The sequence below is a fragment of the Salvelinus sp. IW2-2015 genome, linkage group LG20, assembly GCF_002910315.2.
Source record: "Salvelinus sp. IW2-2015 linkage group LG20, ASM291031v2, whole genome shotgun sequence".
NCBI lineage: Eukaryota > Metazoa > Chordata > Actinopteri > Salmoniformes > Salmonidae > Salvelinus > Salvelinus sp. IW2-2015.
In genome coordinates this window covers 13,942,365-13,962,696 of record NC_036860.1, presented here as the reverse complement: position 1 = coordinate 13,962,696, position 20,332 = coordinate 13,942,365, and the positions used below count along the sequence as shown (strand labels likewise).

General features: G+C 45.2%; 1 protein-coding gene across 3 annotated transcripts; it reads left to right on the top strand.

Annotated features, from left to right (window-relative positions):
• Positions 1–4,999: 4,999 nt before the first annotated feature.
• saxo3 (stabilizer of axonemal microtubules 3) lies at positions 5,000–9,304 on the top strand. 3 transcript variants are annotated; one of them, XM_024013696.3, is made up of 6 exons: positions 5,000–5,090; positions 5,709–5,876; positions 6,687–6,866; positions 6,996–7,112; positions 7,451–7,545; positions 7,710–9,304. In XM_024013696.3, the coding sequence occupies exons 2-6, from the start codon at positions 5,775–5,777 to the stop codon at positions 8,083–8,085; spliced, it is 870 nt and encodes a 289-aa protein (XP_023869464.1). In that variant the 5' UTR covers positions 5,000–5,090; positions 5,709–5,774; the 3' UTR covers positions 8,086–9,304. The 3 variants fall into 3 exon arrangements, with proteins under 3 accessions (XP_023869464.1, XP_023869465.1, XP_070305323.1); XM_024013697.2 differs by lacking the exon at positions 5,000–5,090 and having other exon boundaries at positions 5,538–5,876; positions 6,714–6,866; XM_070449222.1 differs by lacking the exon at positions 5,000–5,090 and having other exon boundaries at positions 5,539–5,876.
• The last annotated feature ends 11,028 nt before the right edge of the window (positions 9,305–20,332 follow it).

Below are 20,332 nucleotides of genomic sequence, written 5' to 3'. Positions count from 1 at the left end.
TGAATCAACACTAGAAATATAACACTGAAATATCAACGCTGGCCAATTTGCTGAGTACACTTTATATGACTGGCGACGAAAGCAACATATTTTTTGTTATGACACAAATTAGTAGGATATTCTGCTGACACTAACAGATACAAATGACATCCATCTAATCTAGGCATACGAAAAGGGGAGACACAATTGTACAATATGATGTCCATCTAGCCTGGACGAGGAAATTATTATCCCCCCCAAAATCTTTCAATTGGGAGTTGAGAATCTTAAAAACTAGAGACAGAATAGACTATTTACTTTGTCGTTGTTTTCAGCAATAGCCATTTGCTTTCTAAACTATATTTTTTCGACAATTGTATTTAGAAATATTGCGATAGGCCTATTAAACTGCTTTTCACTGACAGCTGCAACTCAACAATCACCTATTTGGTAGGCTATTTGCAGCGCACCACGCACACTGCCCAAGTTGTGCACTAAAAACAATCCACAGCTCATTTTTAAAAGAAGCAAATGATCCTCTGTGGCCAAATCACATCCTCTGGTGCAGTATTTTAAAATATTTTATTTATTTATGCATAGACATGAGTAATTATATAGCACATTTTGGCAAATGTTATTACATTTACTTTATGGGAAGTTTATAATCCCTATCCTATTGGATGTGCTGCCTATGCCGACGTCAATGTGAAAGTAACCGGTGCATAAAACAGCTGGCCACCAGCCAGAGTTCAAATGCCGATGTTATATCTAGCTTAGCTGTCAAAGAATGCACATCTGCACAGTTTCACATTGTACATCATTCTGTTATTTAATGACATGTGCCACTCATTCTGACAACCCATTCATCCGTAAAACAGCACACTGTCGTAAACCATAACAATGTACAGTACGAAGAACAGCACGTCGTATCATACATAACATTTTCCAACTTTCTAAAACCAGGGACTGGTACCATATATAAAAATGTCCATAGGGCAAGAACCTAGAGTGATACCTGTAAGAAAGAAACATTAACCCTTAAACGGAAGAGGTAAATAACAACTCTCCGAACTAGCCAGTTCAGTCCATTAACCTGGAGGTTGACTAAGACACCTAACGGAGCCTAAGAATGAAAGGAGGTTAAGTAGTTCCCCAGATGAGCAGCGCGAGTTCGTTCCCTCATAGGCCGTTCTTCAGCCGCAAGTGGCTCTGGCCCTTGGGGAGCCCACAGAGGGTGTGGCTCGGGTGGTAGTAGTGGAGGAGGTCCATGAGGTGGCGTCTCTGGCCTGTATGTCAGTTTTGTGTTCCTTGAGGGGCAGGGACTGTTCTGAGGCGGCTGGCGTGCCAGCGTGATCCATTGCTTAGCATGAAGGTTGCGGCCCCCAGTTGTCGACTGACCTGAAAGGGGTCCTACCAGAATGAGGCCATTTTGTTGCACCGTTGAGGCTGTCGGGCTCGGACCCAGTCTGCCACTTGGATGATCGGCTTCTTCACCCTGTGTGCCTTGTCGAAACACTGTTTCATTTCTCTTTGTTGCCTGGTCACCGCCTGCTTTCCTTGGGTGCGCCTAGTCGCCGGTTCTGCTGCTCTCTGTGTTCTGAGTCTGTCCAGTGGCAGATCCATTGCACGACCTAGCATGAGAGATGCCAGGGAGACCTGTGTTGTTGTGAGTTTGCTTGCTCTGTAGTGCATTAGCGTTTGGTTCAAAGCAGTCTGGAACGTGCACCCCTGGAACAGGTGCGTTCTGATGCCATTCTTCAGCTTTTGGTTGAAGCGTTCCATCCCTCCGTTAGTTTGTGGGTTGTAGTAGGCCGTGCGGATGTGTTTGATTCCCTTGTTGCTGAGATAGGAGGAGAACTCGACAGAGGTTAGCTGGAGCCCATTGTCCGTGGTGAGGGTGAGGGGTAGGCCCCACCTTGTGAACAGACTGTCTAGGATGTTCACAATGGCTTGTGCTGTGACAGTTCTGAAAGGAACCACTTCTGGCCACTTAAAATGGATGTCATATGCCACCACTAGGAAGCGCTGATGGTGAGGGACTGCATGCCCATGGATCTCGCCACAGATGTCTAGCTGGATGTGCTCCCAGGGGCGGGACGGCCACGCGAGAGGCAGCAGTGAGGGTGGGGCGGACTTTTCTGTTTTCCCACTGTAGCACAATCCCTGACCAGCGCTTCAATGTCGTGGTCGATGCCTGGCCACCACACAAGGTCTCGACATCGCAGCTTGACCTTCACTGTGCCCAAGTGACCCTCGTGCGCCATTGATAGAACACGTCAACGCAGGCCACTGGGGACCACAGTGCAAATCCCTTGAGAGACACAGACTTCTTCCCAGCAAGAAAGTTCGTGCTTCACCCTGGCGTAAGTTGCCAGCTCTTCTGGCACACGTGATGGCCATCCAGTGTGTATGTAGGTGTGCAGGGTACACAGTGTGGGATCCTGTTCCGATGCTTGCTTCAGCTCCTCCAGTGAGACAGCTGACTGGAGGGGAGCGTAGAGCATTTGTATGAGCTTTGTTTCGTTGTCTTCTGGCAAGACAGTCGGAGTAGGAGCGTCAAAGGAGCATGAGAGGAGGTCTGCCACCACGTTATCCCTCCCAGGAGTGAACTTCAACTGATTGTCATACTGTCTGAGGCGGTCGGCCCATTTGTGCAGCCGAAGTGGCTTGTGGCCAGTTACTGCTGCCGACAGTAACATTGTGAGGGACTGGTGGTCGGTTTGGAGCGTGAACAACAGGCCATATAGGTAGAGGTGCCACCTTTCGCACGCCCAGACACAGGCCAGTGCTTCTCGTTCGCCCAAAGAGTACCGTTGTTCAGTGGGGCTCAGGGCCCTTGAGGCGAATGCGACAGGCATCTCAATGTCATTCTGCAGCTGTGAGAGGACAGCTCCTAGTGCTCCAGCTGAGGTGTCACAGGTGACAATGGTGGGGCAGACGGGTCAAAGTGAGCCAAGACTGGGGCTGTGGTGAGCTGGCTCTTCAGTGAGCGGACCGCGTCTGAGCAGGCTGCCGTCCAGGCCCATGGCTCGTTCTTCTTGAAGAGCTGGCGATGGGGCGCTGTGGTCTGAGTAGTGGGGCAGAAACCGGAGGTAGTAGGCTGTCATGCCCAAGAACGAGGCCACCTGAGAGGCTGAGGTCGGTTCCGGGATGCGGAGGACGGCTTCAATGTTCGACATGAGTGGGGCAATGCCAACAGGCGGAACCCCACAAACTCGACGGCTGGAACTGCAAAGGTGCACTTTTCACCATTCAGGGTCTGGTTGTTCCGCAGTAGAGCACTGAAAACTCTGTGGAGTCGATGGTCATGGATGTGGAGGTCATGGCCGTGGACCACGATGTCGTCCAGATAGACTGCCACCCCGGGTATTCCAGCGAAGATGGTGATCATCACCTTCTGGAAGCAGCTGGGGGCGGAGCTAAGTCCAAAAGGCTTGCGTGTGTATCTGAACACACCTGCATGTGTGACAAAGGCTGTGAGGTCTCTACTGGCTGGGTGGAGGGGCACCTGAAGATAACCCTGACGCAGGTCGAGCTTCGTGAAGATCGTGAAACCATGAAATTGTGCAGTCAGCTCCCCAGCTGTAGGCAAGGGGTACTTATCCGGGACAATAGCCTTGTTCACAGCACGGAGATCCACACAGGTCCGGATTCCAACTGACTTTTTAGTTGCGATGACCAACTTTGAAATCCAGGGGGCAGCGTTGACTGGCGCAATGATGCCTACCTCCAACTGTGACTGGAGATCTTTTGTGACGTCATCACGCAGTGCAAAGGGAATGCGCCGCAGGGGCTGCATGACTGCGGTCACGTCCGGGTTCACTAGGGGCCTGTGAGTGAAAGCTGTGAAGCAGCAGAGTCCATCAAACAGAGTTGGCCAGTTCTGTTGCCATGTGCCGGAAACTTGGTGGACAGCTGACCCACTCATCTCTCAGTGTGAACCCCAAGCCTGTGAAGAGGTCGAGGCCCAGGAGGTTGGCACCCCGCTTTGCAATGTGAAATGTGAATGATGGCAGATGCTTGGCGCCGTAGAGCACTGGGACCTGGAGGGTGCCTGTAATGTCTATCTTGGATCTACCACACCCACACAGGGCAGTGGAGGGCTGTTGGAGTGGTAGGTGACTGAAAAACTTGTAAGTGGCAAGGTTGAGCAACGACACCGCAGTGCCAGTATCCAGTAGCAAAGGCAAACCCACCTCGACCAGCTGCACAGTGCATGTCTTGAATGACACATGGTTAGTGGAGAAGGTTTGGATTTCAGTGTGTTCATGTTGAGGGTGAGATGAAAATAAGGGCCTGTTCTGGGTGGAGCTAGTATGCAGCTGGGGCAGAACGACACACTTTAGCAAAGTAATTGTATTTTGAACAGTTCTTCCATATTTTCCCACAGGCTGGGCAATTTGAAGCTCTTGAATTGTGAGAGCTAGCCCCACAGTTGCCATAGCTACTTGTTTGTTTATCAGTCTGCCTGCTGCAGGGGCATGCGGGTGTCTGTGTCCATGCAGCTGTCAACGTGGGAGGGAGTGCGCAGCGTGTGATCGTTGTAGTGCGCCTGCTCGGGTTGAAGCTGCTGTGTGAGAATGGCTGGGGGCTGAGTGTATGCTGCAGAGCTATCTGTTAGCATAGTAGAGCATTCCAAAGCCGCTTCAACCTGGAGTGCTATTTTAATAGCTCCATCAAGTTGTAAATTATCCGATTCCAAAAGCAGTTTCTCCTTGTCTTTATACATAACATCGCCTCTATCAACTGATCTCGTCTTGAACTGTCCCATAGTTACAAGAGCTAGCCAAATCCCTCAGATTAGCCATGTTACTTTGAATGCACTCACCCAGGCGTTAGTGTCTTTTCCATAACCGGTAGCGTCTGAGGAGCACGCGCTCTATCCCGGCGAAGTGGTTCAGTAGGATGCTGACTGCAGTGGTGAATGTAGGAGCCGATCCAAGCGCTCTGAAAATCATATGTACCGAGGCAGTGACGGAGCAATGCTGTCCTCCACTTGTCGAAGATTCTAGAAAAGTCCACATCTTTGAGATAAGTGTTAAAACTTTCAAGCCAGTTATTCCACGGGACTGGAGGTTCGCCAAGCACGGCGAGGAATGGTGCTGGTTGTGGTAAGCTAAATTCAGCCATCTTCGTCGCCAATGCTATATCTAGCTTAGCTGTCAAAGAACGCACAGTTTCACATTGTACATCAATCACTCTGTCGTGTAAGGACATGTGCAACTCATTCTGACAACCCATTCATCTGTAAAGCAGCACTGTCGTAAACCATAACTACGTACAGTACGACTAACAGCACGTCGTACCACACATAATATTCACATCTGTCTGTCTTGATGTTTGTCACTTGTAGAATGTTTATTTTGTTTCCAATTGTTGACTAAACAAACCTGCTTGTATGAACGGAATTACAATAATTTCACTGATTTTAATAAATAAAACAAATAAAGGTGTTTTAAAACAGATCATGCAAGATTTCGTTGAGAATATGGCCACATTTAATTAAATAAAAGTCAACTGTTGTTTGTCCGTTGAGTGACGTGTGTGCGCGCGCAGAATTTCCGCCAGTAGCGTCTACGGTATCCATGACGATATTACCTAAACAAAGCATAATGTTCAAGCACTGTTGAAGCTCCTGTCGTGTTTTCTTTCCTTTTCTGCTGATTTGAAGAACATGCGTATACATGTGTGATACCTCGTTTTCTTCATTCATGTTTATGGTATTTTAGTAGCTAAGTGAACAGGACTTTGGAACAGGGAGTTCCTGTTGTTGGATCAACTGTCACATCGATCCAATGGCTTTGTGGAAGGGACACAGGCGAGAGCTGGAACAGACAAGTGCAGGTGTCGGCCATATGTATGTGCAGCCGGTGCCTTTTTATGTGGAGAGTCACAAGGTAGGTTTAAGAGGAAGACGATTTACAATTTGAATTAGGCCTAATAAAGATTCAAAGAATTCGATTCAAAGAATTCTGACGATAAGTCTTCTAATTTTAATAAGAGATATGGCTCGGTAGGTTTATGTGTTTCAGTAGCTATATTTTTCACCGGCTATAGGATATTTTATGATTATCCGTGTTTAAAAGTGTTTACACCCACTCTCTCTAGCTTCGTTTATACCTGAGCTAGCATGTCCTGATCTTGTTCACATTCTGATTGTGTGCACATTTTCAGAAATATGGTATTAAAATGTGTCTCATATATCCACTGTCAGCATTGTGACCAGATTTCCTGTATGCAAATTATTTGACAGCTATTCTTTCAAAATAATATTGCTATATTATTTTTTTTAAGACACATTCATACCATAAATCAATAGTGCCACCTGTCAATGATTTTGGGATAATGATGATTTACATGGTTTCACGGTCCAGATCTGTCTACACTTGTAAGATATTCAGACCCAATGTGTGCTGACATCCTCCAAAAGTGGTCAAGGAGATCTGATCATAATCAGATCCCAATGCGTCTTTTAATAGTCTACCCTGTCTGAAAAATGTGGGTACAATTAGAATGTGGACAAGATCAGGACAAAGGATGCATGATAGAACCAGGTATAAACAAGGCTTCTCTCTCGCTCTCCAACAACACAACACACAATACACACACGACACACCACACACACACACACAACCACACACACACACACACCCACACACACACACACACACACACACACACACACACACACACCTTGTGTGTTTCAGGGTGCATCTCTGCCCCCTCTGTTCCAGTGTTCTCCCCTGGTGTCCACCAGCAGTCACTTCTCTGTCACCTCACGCTTGGAGCACGACAGGAAGCCTCAGACGGGGCCCCTGGCCAACACACTGCACCCACGTGCCCCTCCACACTGGAACACACACTTCCTCAATGAGCTGGCACAACAGGTGAGGAGAGAGCGATTGAGCGTGTATGTGAGTGTCTGTGTTTTCATTCAAAGGTAGCACCTGATTGGTTGTGTGTGTGTGTGTGTGTGTGTGTGTGTGTGTGTGTGTGTGTGTGTGTGTGTGTCCCAGCTCCGGGACTGTGGGACAGTGCGCCTGCTCTCTAAGCCAATCAGTGAAATGCAGGACAGCTACAGGGGCCAGGCTGCTCCACATGGCCCCCTGCTGGACCACTACTGCACCCTGCTGGTAAACAAACAAACAGACAGACAAACTGACAATAATATTGGGCAATATTTCATGTTCTGACATAATGACATAGGGCCCGATTCAGATAAGTACACTTAACATGGACTTGGGTCTAAGCTAATAAGCATTGATTTAAGTAAACATTTTTTAACTGAAGTCCATGTTAAGTTAACTTCTCTCAAGTCTGAATAGTGTATTTGTGAAATGGAAATTGTGAATACATCTACCTTTCAAAAGTAAACAATGGAGCCAGTTGAATGTGTCAGTGGAAAGATGAGACTAAATGAATGAATGAATGTCCAACCTGTATTCCAACAGATCTGTATATCTTCTCTCAGGCACTTTATGGACAGCTTGATCCAGGCCAGACCCCGACTGTGACAGCAGATCCTTTAGTCAGCACAGCTCATGCATACTACAGGCGCTTTAGCAGGTACCACTACACCAGAGAAGTCTGATTGTGTGTGTGTGTGTGTGTGTGTGTGTGTGTATATATATGTGTGTGTATTTCCTTTATTTCGCCACTAGAGGGTAGTGTGTGTTTGTGTGTGTCGTATCCCTCTCTCCCCTACCTTTCACCTTTTTTTCTCTCCTCAGGTCAGAGATTGCCCCTTCCTCTGCTCTGGAAGCCCCTTCCTCCTACCTTAGCCTGAACAAGAGCTCCACCCACAGCCGCCTGCCGGGCCACAAAGCCCCTCCCACCGTGTCCTGCCACCCTTGGCTGCCCCGCCCCTCTGTGCCCTTACCCTATGGAGGGAAACACAGCCTGTACAGGGACAGCTTCCGTGTGCCTGCCCCTCACCCTGCTCCCTCTGGTCCCTCGCCTGTTGCAATCCCAGACTGGCGACAAGCCGGGACTGAAACTGGGGCTGGAGGAGCTAAGAGAGGGCTTCTCAGGGACATCGTGGAGGTCCCCAAAATGTACCTGACAGAGAACCGGGTCTATGGGGGGAACCGGACCGTACTGGTCTGAGACCGCGCCGGACCGTGCTGGTACGTGTGTGTGTGTGTGTGTCAGAAAGACAATGACATGTGTGTATTTTGCCAGATGTCACCAAGTGCAATCTAATTTATACAAGGACCATGACCCCACTTTGGAGTCAACCGTCCCAGTGTTTTTTTGTAACTATTTATCAAAGGCCCAATAAACAGGCAGGGTTTGAAGAAGACTGATTGATTTATCAATCACCACCAGTGATGCATGACCACGGGGTCCTAAGAGACACAACATATTTCAGGGAGTTGTAGGACAAAGGCTGCGAAGGCTGAGCTGAGATCAGTTTGGGCATTAGTGTTTCTTATTGTTAATGTTTTAATGGGAGCGGGCTAAGCTGGTCCAATATCTGTGTTTAGGGGGTCCTTCAGTCTGGAGCTAGAGAGAGAGACCAGGGCAGTATACTGTAAATACTGAATGTATGTATGTATGTATGTATGTATGTATGTGTGTGTGTGTGTGTGTGTGTGTCAGGGAGAGAGAAATGCTGAGTAGGTTAGAGGTTATTTTGGCATCATCTCACAAATTACCCTCAGAATCCACTGGAGTCCCTCCGTCCTTTCTGCCTTTTTCTCTTCCGCCCACCTGCTCTCTCGCTCTTTCACTCTCCTCCCCCTCGTTCCTCCCTCCGGCAACACGCCAGACGGAAAAAGAGAGACAGAGAGAGAGATGGAGGGAGAGAGAGAGGGAAGAGATGGAGTAGGGTTAGATAAACATGCGTATGTTTATACAACTCTACTCCATCTCTTCCCTTTCTCTCTCTCTCTCCCTCTCTCTCTCGCTCTTCTTCCATCTGGCATGTTGGGGCAAATAAGGAGGTTAATACATAGAAGTAACAAATACATTAGGAATGATGTACACTTAGCACCAATTCAGAAAGAGAGGTAGATCTACGGTAGGGGAGAGAGAGGGAAAACGACAGAGAGAGCATTCATATAAGCAAGTCAGAGATGTACAGACTAAGCTGACAGAATCATTGCTTACCACATCGGTGTATTTGTGTGTGTAGGCCTAAGTGCAACATAATTTATCTGCTAAAAATACAAATGGATTTAGTAGTTACACTAACTACCTGTATTTGTGTTGCATGTGACTTGCCCAGATTCAATACTTTATCTGAACATGTATTTGAATATCAGGCTGTGCATTAATTAAAGGTTGTTGGCAGCTCTATAAAATAAACTCAGCAAAAAAACAAACGTCCTCTCACTGTCAACTGTGTTAATTTTCAGCAAACTTAACAGGTGTAAATATTTGTATGAACATAACAAGATTCAACAAGTGAGACATAAACTGAACAAGTTCCACAGACATGTGACGCACAGAAATGGAATAATGTGTCCCTGAACAAAGGGGGAGGTCAAAATCAAAAGTAACAGTCAGTATCTGGTGTGGCCACCAGCTGCATTAAGTACTGCAGTGCGTCTCCTACTCATGGACTGCACCAGATTTGCCAGTTCTGGCTGTGAGATGTTACCCCACTCTTCCACCAAGGCACCTGCAAGTTCCCGGACATTTCTGGGGGGGAATGGCCTTAGCCCTCACCCTCCGATCCAACAGGTCCCAGACGTGCTCAATGGAATTGCAATCCGGGCACTTTGCTGGCCATGGCAGAACACTTACATTCCTGTCTTGCAGGAAATCACGCACAGAACGAGCAGTATGGCTGGTGGCATTGTCATGCTAGAGGGTCATGTCAGGATGAGCCTGCAGGAAGGGTACCACATGAGGGAGGAGGATGTCTTCCCTGTAARGCACAGCGTTGAGATTGCCTGCAATGACAACAAGCTCAGTCCGATAACGRTGTGACACACCGCCCCAGACCATGATGGACCCTCCACCTCCAAATCGATCCCGCTCCAGAGTACAGTCCTCGGTGTAACACTCATTCCTTCGACGATAAACGCGAATCCGACCATTACCTCTGGTGAGACAAAACCGCGACTCGTCAGTGAAGAGCCCTTTTTGCCAGTCCTGTCTGGTCCAGTGACGGTGGGTTTGTGCCCATAGGCGACGTTGTTGCCGGTGATGTCTGGTGAGGACCTGCCTTACAACAGGCCTACAAGCCCTCAGTCCAGCCTCTCTCAGCATATTGCGGACAGTCTGAGCACTGATGGAGGGATTGTGCGTTGCTGGTGAAACTCGGGCAGTTGTTGTTGCCATCCTGTACCTGTCCCACAGGTGTGATGTTCGGATGTACCGATCCTGTGCAGGTGTTGTTACACGTGGTCTGCCACTGCGAGGACAATCAGCTGTCCATCCTGTCTCCCTGTAGCGCTGTCTTAGGCGCCTCACAGTACGGACATTGCAATTTATTGCCCTGGCCACATCTGCAGTCATCATGCCTCCCTGCAGCATGCCTAAGGCACGTTCACGCAGATAAGCAGGGACCCTGGGCATCTTTCTTTTGGTGTTTTTCAGAGTCAGTAGAAAGGCCTCTTTAGTGTCCTAAGTTTTCATAACTGTGACCTTAATTGCTTACCGTCTGTAAGCTGTTAGTGTCTTAACGACCGTTCCACAGGTGCATGTTCATTAATTGTTTATGGTTCATTGAACAAGCATGGGAAACAGTGTTTAAACCCTTTACAATGAAAATCTGTGAAGTTATTTGGATTTTTACGAATTATCTTTGAAAGACAGGGTCCTGAAACGGAGTTTATAATTCAATCATGTTACCACGGTTTCTCAATTGGTATCATATTAATTTATTAATATCAATCAATTATTCAACTTTTATTGGGTTTTCCCACGCCGGACCATTGTCTTCCGACAGGTGTCATCATAGTTCCCCTCAGTCATTTGGGGTTTCCCCTACACGATGCTGGTAGTCCCTCCACATTATTTATTTACTAATAAAGTATCTGATATTGCACTAACGATGCTACACTATTACCTTTCTTCAATAACTGTATACATCCAAATGGTCTCTGGGCTGCTCTGACACCAATGTAGCGATCCTTAGTTGGGGGATTTAATAATGATGACCTACCCCAGCCAAACCCTAACCCGGACGACGTTGGGCCAATTGCATGATACATGTCACTGTATTTAAAGATGAACTCTGCCACTCCAAACAGAGCACCAGGTGAATCCCCGACCAGTTTTACCCCATCTGCGGGGGAGGAGGAAAGAGAGTCAAATATGAATGAATAACGGATGAGTGATTTATTAATTAATCAATGGATGAGTGAATGAATGAATAAATAATCAATGGAGGAATTAATTAATGAATGGACGAATTAATGAATGAGATGCTCATTCAATTCTTCATAGGAAAGAAGATTAGTTATATTTTCTTCTACAATGTATAAGACGAGGCTTCCGTCTAGCATTAGCTAGTTCATTTTCAAATGAAGAGGTTTGTGGGATGATTTAATTTGACTGTGTGGAAACTGGCAACTGATTTACTGATGCAAGTGTTATTTGCCCTACAAAATGTTGGCATTCAGATAGTTATTTCTGGCCACCCGGGAGACTAAATGTAATTCCTGTCTATCTCTTCTCTTGCGTTGATATCACATGATAAGGTTGAACTCCGATTCTTTTGAAATTTTAAAAGGTCCTGAACAGCCTTTCTGAAAAGTACATTTCTCTCATGACTACCAGGAAGTTTGAAAAGACAGGCTGAGTGGGCGGGGAGCTTATATTCATTAGCTCGCCTTGACTGACAGCTCTTTCAAACACCTATGTCAAGCAACTTCGATGCAGTGTTGCAGTAAAATCGTCACAAGCAAATCTGGTAATACACAAAGCAACTCAAACATTGAAACTGCATCAATTTTTTTTTTTAATACATCTCCTGTTTGGCATGTCTCTTGTGATGCAGCTCACAGCAGCACTGATGGATGTGTTGACTTGACAACTGTTTTCGCTGCACAATATTTAGAAGTTTTCCCTTTTCAGGTTTAGAAGAAGTGACTACTAAATGCTAACTCCCGTTCGTATTGGCTGGTAGCATAGCTTGCATACAGAAAATGGTGGTGGTTGTAAAAGTTGTTTTTAATTGTAATGCAGTTGATTGGTGACGATGACATGAACATGTATTGGGGTTGACATACAAGCATTATACTAAGATTTTTACCTGAACATAGTGTGAAATACACATTTAAAACAACAGCCTAAATGTAGGCACATTTTGCTGGGGGGCAATGAGGAGATTCGGGATCTCCCCCCACGACATCTTTTCCTCACGCGTTTCCATGACATTCCCATTGTTTTGGTCAAGTTCCATTGACCGCTTTACCGCAGGGGCAGTTTCATGAGACATGAGCACACCCTAAATGCAGGGGGGGGGGGGTGGTGGCTCTAAATAACGCAGATTTAACCATTGTCCTATTTGTTAAAAATGACATTTGTGGGCCTCCTGAGTGGTGCAGCGGTCCAAGACACTGCATCGCAGTGCTAGAGATGTCATTACAGACCCGGGTTCGATCCCGGGCTGTATCACAACCGGCTGTGATTGGGAGGCCCATAGGGCGGCGCAAAATTTGCCCAGCGTTGTCCGGGCTAGGGGATGGGTTTGGCCGAGGGGGCTTTACTTGGCTCATCGCGCTCTAGCAACCTTTCCTTCATGACCTGGCCTCTGTAAATTGATATAGAATCACCTTGATCCCCTCTGGCGAAGACGCTTGGACCTCTTTCTTTATATTTTCAGTGGTATTGTTAACAAACATGCCCCCATAAAGGAAATGAGAATTAAAAACAGGTTCAGCTCATGGTTCGACCGTGATCTGGCAGAGTTACTCCACCTCAAGAATTCCATTTGGCGAAAGGCTCGGCACACGCATACTCAGGCTGACTGGCTGTCGTTCAGGCAAATGAGAAATAAGTGCACTCAGGCTATCCGGAAGGCTAAAGTTACTTACTTTAAGGAGCAGTTCTCTCTGTGGGTCTAACCCCAAGAAGTTCTGGGAAAATGCTGAAAGACCTGGAGAATAAACCCTCCTCCTCACAGCTGCCTATGTCTCTTAATGTTGATGATGTTGTTGTTACTGACAAGAAGCACATGGCTGAGCTCTTTAATCACCATTTCATTAAGTCACGATTCCTATTTGACTCAGCCATGCCTCCTTGCCCGTCCAACATTTCCTCATCTACTAGCCCTTCTGACGCGACTAGCCCTGATGCTCCTCCCTCTTTTTCTCCTGCCCCGCTACAAAGTTTCTCCCTGCAGGCGGTCACTGAGTCCGAGGTGCTAAAGGAGCTCCTTAAACTTGACCCCCAAAAAACATCTAGGGTCAGATGGTTTAGATCCTTTCTTCTTTAAGGTTGCAGTCCCTATCATTGCCGAGCCTATCTCTGGCCTTTTTAACCTGTCTCTCCTTTTTGGGAACGTTCCCATTGTTTTTAAGGCAGCCACGGTGGGTCCTTTATTTAAAGGGAGAGATCAAGTTGATCCTAACTGTTATAGGCCAATTTCTATTTTGCCCTGTTTATCAAAAGGGTTGGAAACTTTTTTCCATAACTGGCTTTCTTGATGTCTAGAGTATTCTCTCTGGTATGCAATCTGGTTTCCACCCAGGTTATGGATGTGTCACTGCAAACTTAAAGGTCCTAAATGATGTCACCATTGCCCGTGATTCTAAGCAATGTTGTGCTGCTATTTTTATTGACTTGACCAAAGCTTTTGATACGGTAGACCATTCCATTCTTGTGGGCCGGCTAAGGAGTATTGGTGTCTCTGAGGGGTCTTTGGCCTGGTTTGCTAACTACCTCTCTCAAAGAGTGCAGTGTATAAAGTCAGAACATCTGCTGTCTCAGCCACTACATGTCACCAAGGGAGTACCCCAAGGGTCGATCCAAGGCCCCACGCTCTTCTCAATTTACATCAACAACATAGCTCAGGCAGTAGGAAGCGCTCTCATTTATATGCATATGATACAGTCTTATACTCAGCTGGCCCCTCCCCGGATTTTGTGTTAAACGCTCTATAACAAAGCTTTCTTAGTGTCCAACAAGCTTTCTCTGCCCTTAACCTTGCTGTGAACCCCTCCAAAGCAAACGTCATGTGGTTTGGTAAGAAGAATGCCCCTCTCCCCACCGGTGTGATTACTACCTCTGAGGGTTTAGAGCTTGAGGTAGTCACCTCATACAAGTACTTGGGAGTATGGCTAGACGGTACACTGTCCTCTCAGCACATATCCAAGCTGCAGGCTAAGGTTAAAACTTGGTTTCCTCTATCGTAATCGCTCCTCTTTCACACCACCTGCCAAACGAACCTTGATTCAGATGACAATCAGATGACAACCTTCCCATGCTAGATTACGGAGACGTAATTTATAGATCGGCAGGTAAGGGTGCTCTCGAGCGGCTAGATGCTCTTTACCATTCGGCCATCAGATTTGCCACCAATGTTCCTTATAGGGCACATCACTGCACTCTATACTCCTCTGTAAACTGGTCATCTCTGTATACCCTTTGCAAGACCCACTGGTTGTTGCTTATTTATAAAACTCTCTTAGGCCTCACTCCCGCCTATCTGAGATATCTACTGCAGCCCTCATCCTCCACATAAAACACCCGTTCTGCCAGTCACATTCTGTTAAAGTTCCCCAAAGCACACACATCCCTGGGTCACTCCTCTTTTCAGTTCGGTGCAGCTAGCGACTGAAACGAGCTGCAAAAAACACTCAAACTGGACAGTTTTATCTCCATCTCTTCATTCAAAGACTCAATCATGGACATTCTTACTGACACTTGTGGCTGCTTAGTGTGATGTATTGTTGTCTCTACCTTCTTGCACTTTGTGCTGTTGTCTGTGCCCAATAATGTTTGTACCATGTTTTGTGCTGCTACCATGTTGTGCTGCTGCCATTTTGTTATGCTACTGTGTTGTTGTCATATGTTGCTACCATGCTGTGTGGTCATGTGTTGCTGCCATGATGCCTTGTTGTCTTCGGACTCTCTTTATGTAGTGTTGTGGTGTCTCTCTTGTCGTGATGTGTGTTTTTTTTTTTTAAATCCCAGCCCCCATCCCCGTAGGAGGCCTTTTGCCTTTTGGTAGGCCGTCATTGCAAATAAGATTTGGTTCTTAACTGACTTGCCTAGTTAAATAAAGGTTAAATAATAATTAAACATAAATTGTTGGTGTTTTACAAATAGTAGTCCACCTAGATGGGCATTCCTAAAATGTAATTTCCGGTGACACTTTCAACTCGTACCCTACAAGGTCCGGAGCCTGCAGGTTTTCTTTTCTACCTCATAATTGATTGCAGTAAGCACGGACCGACGCCGATGCCTTTTGGACATCTTATTTTTATTTCCACCTTCATGGATGTTGGTTTTTGGTCTGGATCCGGACCAAATCTGAACCAATCATAGACATCTAGGTTTGGTTCAGATTTTGTCTGGTCTGGACCTTGATTAGGCCAAAACATAGACAACTATACATGACATCTTTTCAACTTTCATTCAGAATGGAAAATAACCTGATTTCAACACCCGGAAAATACATATTTTCAACTGTCATACAGAACTGAAAATAAACCTGATTTCAACGTCTGGAAAATACACCTTTTCACCTTTCATTACGAACCTAAATAGAACTTAACTTCAACATATGAAAAATACATTATTTTGCTTACTGGGACTGTTCTAGTTTTGTGGGGATAGCAATTTCTTTGTCTCCACTACTGCTGCAAAATGGCTAGAACCATCCCTGACCCCAAGTTTGCCACCCTCATGTGCACTTTTTGTTCCGGCACCTCCTGGTTTACAAAAACTTCTTCGGGATTGGTGGGTCCCCTGCGGGACGGTTGAGCTAACATAGGCTAATGCAATTAGCATGAGGTTGTAAGTAACAAGAAAGTTTCCCAGGACATAGACATATCTGATATTGGCAGAAAGCTTAAATTCTTGTTAATCTAACTGCACTGTACAGTTTACAGTAGCTACTACAGTGAAATAATACCATGCTATTGTTTTAGGAGAGTACACAGTTTTGAACATGAAAAGTTATTAAGAAATAAATTAGGCACATTTGTGCAGTCTTGATACAACATTTTTAACAGAAATGCAATGGTTCGTTGGATCAGACTAAAACTTTGCACATACACTGTTGCCATCTAGTGGCCAATATCTGCATTGCACCTGGGCTGGAATAATACATTATGGCCGTTCTCTTGCATTTCAAAGATGATGGTACAAATAAAATACAAAAAAGTTATTTTTTCTTTGTATTATCTTTTACCAGATCTAATGTGTTATATTCTCCTACATTCCTTTCACATTTCCACAAACTTCAAAGTGTTTCCTTTCAAATAGTACCAAGAAAATGCATGTCCTTGCTTCAGGGCCTGAGCTACAGGCAGTTAGATTTGGGTATGTCATTTTAGGCGAAAATGGAAAAAAAGGGTCCGATCCTTATTAAGCACTGCTTATGTAACCATACCAAATGTAACATATCATACACATTTGAGTGTCCCGGATTTACGTTTACTATGTTACGTCTAGTTTATGAGACCAGTCTGCATGGGGCGATTCTCGTTTGGATAAAATAACATTCTCTCTCCTCAGTCCTCTCTCCTCCAAATCAAATCAAATGAAATTGTATTGGTCACATACACATGGTTAGCAGATGTTAATGCGAGTGTAGCGAAATGCTTGTGCTTCTAGTTCCGACAATGCAGTAGTATCTAACAAGTAATCTTACAATTCCCCAACAACTACCTAATACACACAAATCTAAAGGGGTGAATGTGAATATGTACATATAAATATATAGGATGAGCAATGGCCGAGCAGCATAGGCAAGGTGCAATAGGTGGTATAAAATACAGTATATACATATGATATGAGTAATGTAAGATATGTAAACATTATTAAAGTGGCATTATTTAAAGTGGCATTGTTTAAAGTGACTAGTGATTGGGTCTAAATGTTCGCAGCAGTCTCTGAGTTAGTGATTGCTGTTTAGCAGCCTGATGGCCTTGAGATAGAACCTGTTTTTCAGACTCTCGGTCCCAGCTTTGATGCACCTGTACTGACCACGGCTTCTGGGTGGTAGCGGTGTGAACAGGCAGCGGCTCGGGTGATTGTTGTCCTTGATGATCTTTTTGTCCTTCCTGTGACCTGGAAACTGATCAAGTGGTCGAGGAGTGTGTCAATTCGTTAGTAGGCAAACGGAAAAGTGTCCACCACTCCTTGATAGCCCTTTTCATCAAGGATACTCATGTATATCCTACCACAGAAGAGTTTTGACATCTGCCACACCCCATTGGAATCAGCTTTTGTTTTGTCAGAGGAGAAGAACATGCTCAAGTTTAAAAACAATATGCTACTTATTGTTTTATCTATAAATATCTTGCACACTTAACTAAATTTGCTTTGAGCACTTGACCCATATATTTTGGAATCCACCTCTGTAAACGTCATTTGCCTAATAATGCGCGAGTCGAGATCTGGACCGTCTCATTTCAATCAAACCCATTTCCATCCATATTCACTCTCCTCGCCGACTCTCCTCGCCAATTCTCCTCTACAAACTTTGACCTTTTTCAAAAGGAGGCAAGAGAGGACGGAGGATAGAGGATGCAGGAGGTGAGCACATCTAATTGATAAAAGGCCCAGGTGCCACCTATCCCTTCAATAGAGCTAAAGGGAGGGAGAGAGGGAGAGAAATAGAACGAGGGATTGGGCTACCAAGGATTCGCTTGTATGGAAATCCAAATGAATGGCATACAATAATAATCAGAAATCAGAAAGGGAGCAACAGGGCGAAATAACCTAAATATAGCCTACCACTAATCAGAAAAATCTGCAAGTTTGCAACCCGATTGGTACGGATATTGGATAGGCTTACACAAAATCAATGTGTGGTATTTCTTGACAATGGACTACGGAAAGCTCTAGAGTTCCTTTGTGGAGATAGGAGAACGTTCCAGAAGGACAACCATCTCCGCAGAACTCCACCAATCAGGCCTTTATGGTAGAGTGGCCAGACAGAAGCCACTCCTCAGTAAAAGGAACATGATAGCCCGCTTGGAGTTTGCCAAAGGCACCTAAAGGACTCTCAGATCATGAGAAACAAGATTCTCTGGTCTGATGAAACCAAGATGGAACTCTTTGGCCTGAATGCCAAGCGTCACTTCTGGAGGAAACTTGGCACCATCCCTACGTTGAAGCATGGTGGTGGAAGCATCATGCTGTGGGGATGTTTTTCAGCGGCAGGGACTGGGAGACTAGTCAGGACCGAGGAAAAGATGGAGCAAAGTACAGAGAGATCCTTGATGAAAACCTGCTCCGGAGTGCTCAGGACCTCAGACTGGGGCAAAGTTTCACCTTCCAACAGGACAATGACCCTAAGCACACAGCCAAGACAACACAGGAGTGGCTTCGGGACAAGTCTCTGAATGTCCTTGAGTGGCCCAGCCAGAGCCCGGACTTGAACCCGATCGAACATCTCTGGAGAGACCTGAAATAGCTGTGCAGCAACGCTCCCCATCCAACCTGACAGAGCTTGAGAGGATCTGCAGAGAAGAATGGGAGAAACTCCCCAAATACAGGTGTGCCAAGCTTGTAGTGTCATACCCAAGAAGACACACTGTAATCGCTGCCAAAGGTACTTCAACAAAGTACTGAATACGTATGTAAATGTGATATGAGGTTTTTTTATGTTTATAAATTAGCAAAAATGTTTAAAATCCTGTTTTTGCTTTCTCATTATGGGGTATTGTGTGCAGATTTTTCAAATAAATTTTAGAATAAGGCTGTAACCTATCAAAATGTTGAAAAAGTCAAGGGTTCTGAATAGTTCCGGAAGGAGCTGTATATATACAAATGTATGACACCCTTCAAATGAGTGGATTTGGCTATTTCAGCCACCTGCTGACAGGTGTATAAAATCGAGCGCACAGCCACAGCAATCTCCATAGAACATTTTAACTAAGGGGCCTAGCCCGAACCATGAAAAACACTTGACTTTAATATTAATCTGAAGACTGTTATTGATCTAATTAACTGTGTTTAATTGTTACATTTACATTTACATTTAAGTCATTTAGCAGACGCTCTTATCCAGAGCCCAATTAAATTAATCATGTAACAATTAACACATTAGGATCTGGGGCACCACGAGAGCGGTACTTTAAAGAGTTACCATCTGTCACGGCCGTCGTAAGAAGCGGACCAAAGCGCAGCGTGGTGAGCGTACATATTCCTTTTTATTAGGATGACGCCGACAAAAACAATAAACAATACAAAACAACCGTGAAGCTTAAGGGCAATGTGCCACAAACAAAGTTAACTTCCCACACTGAAAGGAGGGAAAGGGCTACCTAAGTATGGTTCCCAATCAGAGACAACGATAGACAGCTGTCCCTGATTGAGAACCACACCCGGCCAAAACATAGAAATACAAAATCATTGAAAACAAAAACATAGAATGCCCACCCCAAATCACACCATCTCGTGACACCATCTCCAGAATTATACTCTAAAAGGTCTTTACCTATCACATCTATAGACAGTCAACTTATTAATCATAACCTCGTATCATGTCATCATCATTCAGTGGCGACCTCCTTGCATAGGCAAAAACCCCAGCCTTACTTATGATCCAGTACTACACAAATTGGTTTAATTATTTATTTACTAGCTAATTTAAGGGAACACAGGATAAACACACACACTGCACCGGTTATTGACGGGAGACGTAATACACTGAAAACAGGTCCCTAGCAAAATGTGTGGTGGAATTATTGTAATCAAAAGGAGAGACTTTTAGATTTCTTCAAAACAATCAAACTTTACTATTTAATTACTGCAGTAATGGAGCTGGTTGGTAATCACCCCTGGAGGTGACCACTGAGAACTCAACCAGCTGGTTTGAGCCACAGCATTTTATAGCAAAGTCCATCCTCCTTCAGTCTGCATGACACACAACAGATGTATGGAATGGGTCACAAGGTTAAGATTTGTATGAAAGATACTTATAATTCACATCAGACAGTATCTGCTGTAACAACAGTTTTCATTGTGTAGAGACTAGTGTCTGGCCCCCCAACTCCATACTGGAGCCATGTCTCCATGTATGGTATATGGTACCACCATGTATGGTCTATGGTACCGTATAGAACAGAAACATTAACTCATGTTCTGGAATGCTCTTCTCATGCTCTTCTCAAATCCCATCCCTCTCTTAACATAAACACTTTCATAATTTTTTCATATTACATGTACAACCCATAGTATGGAAACTTCAGCTATGTAGTGTGTGTACTTTCCATGT

What these genes read in the sequence shown, in the direction of transcription:
- saxo3 (XM_024013696.3), top strand. Translation starts at nt 5,775, where the DNA reads ATGGCTTTGTGGAAGGGACACAGGCGAGAGCTGGAACAGACAAGTGCA. An exon ending in TTTATGTGGAGAGTCACAAG is followed by an intron (nt 5,877 to 6,686) that starts GTAGGTTTAAGA and finishes TGTGTGTTTCAG; the next exon opens with GGTGCATCTCTGCCCCCTCT. An exon ending in ACCACTACTGCACCCTGCTG is followed by an intron (nt 7,113 to 7,450) that starts GTAAACAAACAA and finishes ATCTTCTCTCAG; the next exon opens with GCACTTTATGGACAGCTTGA.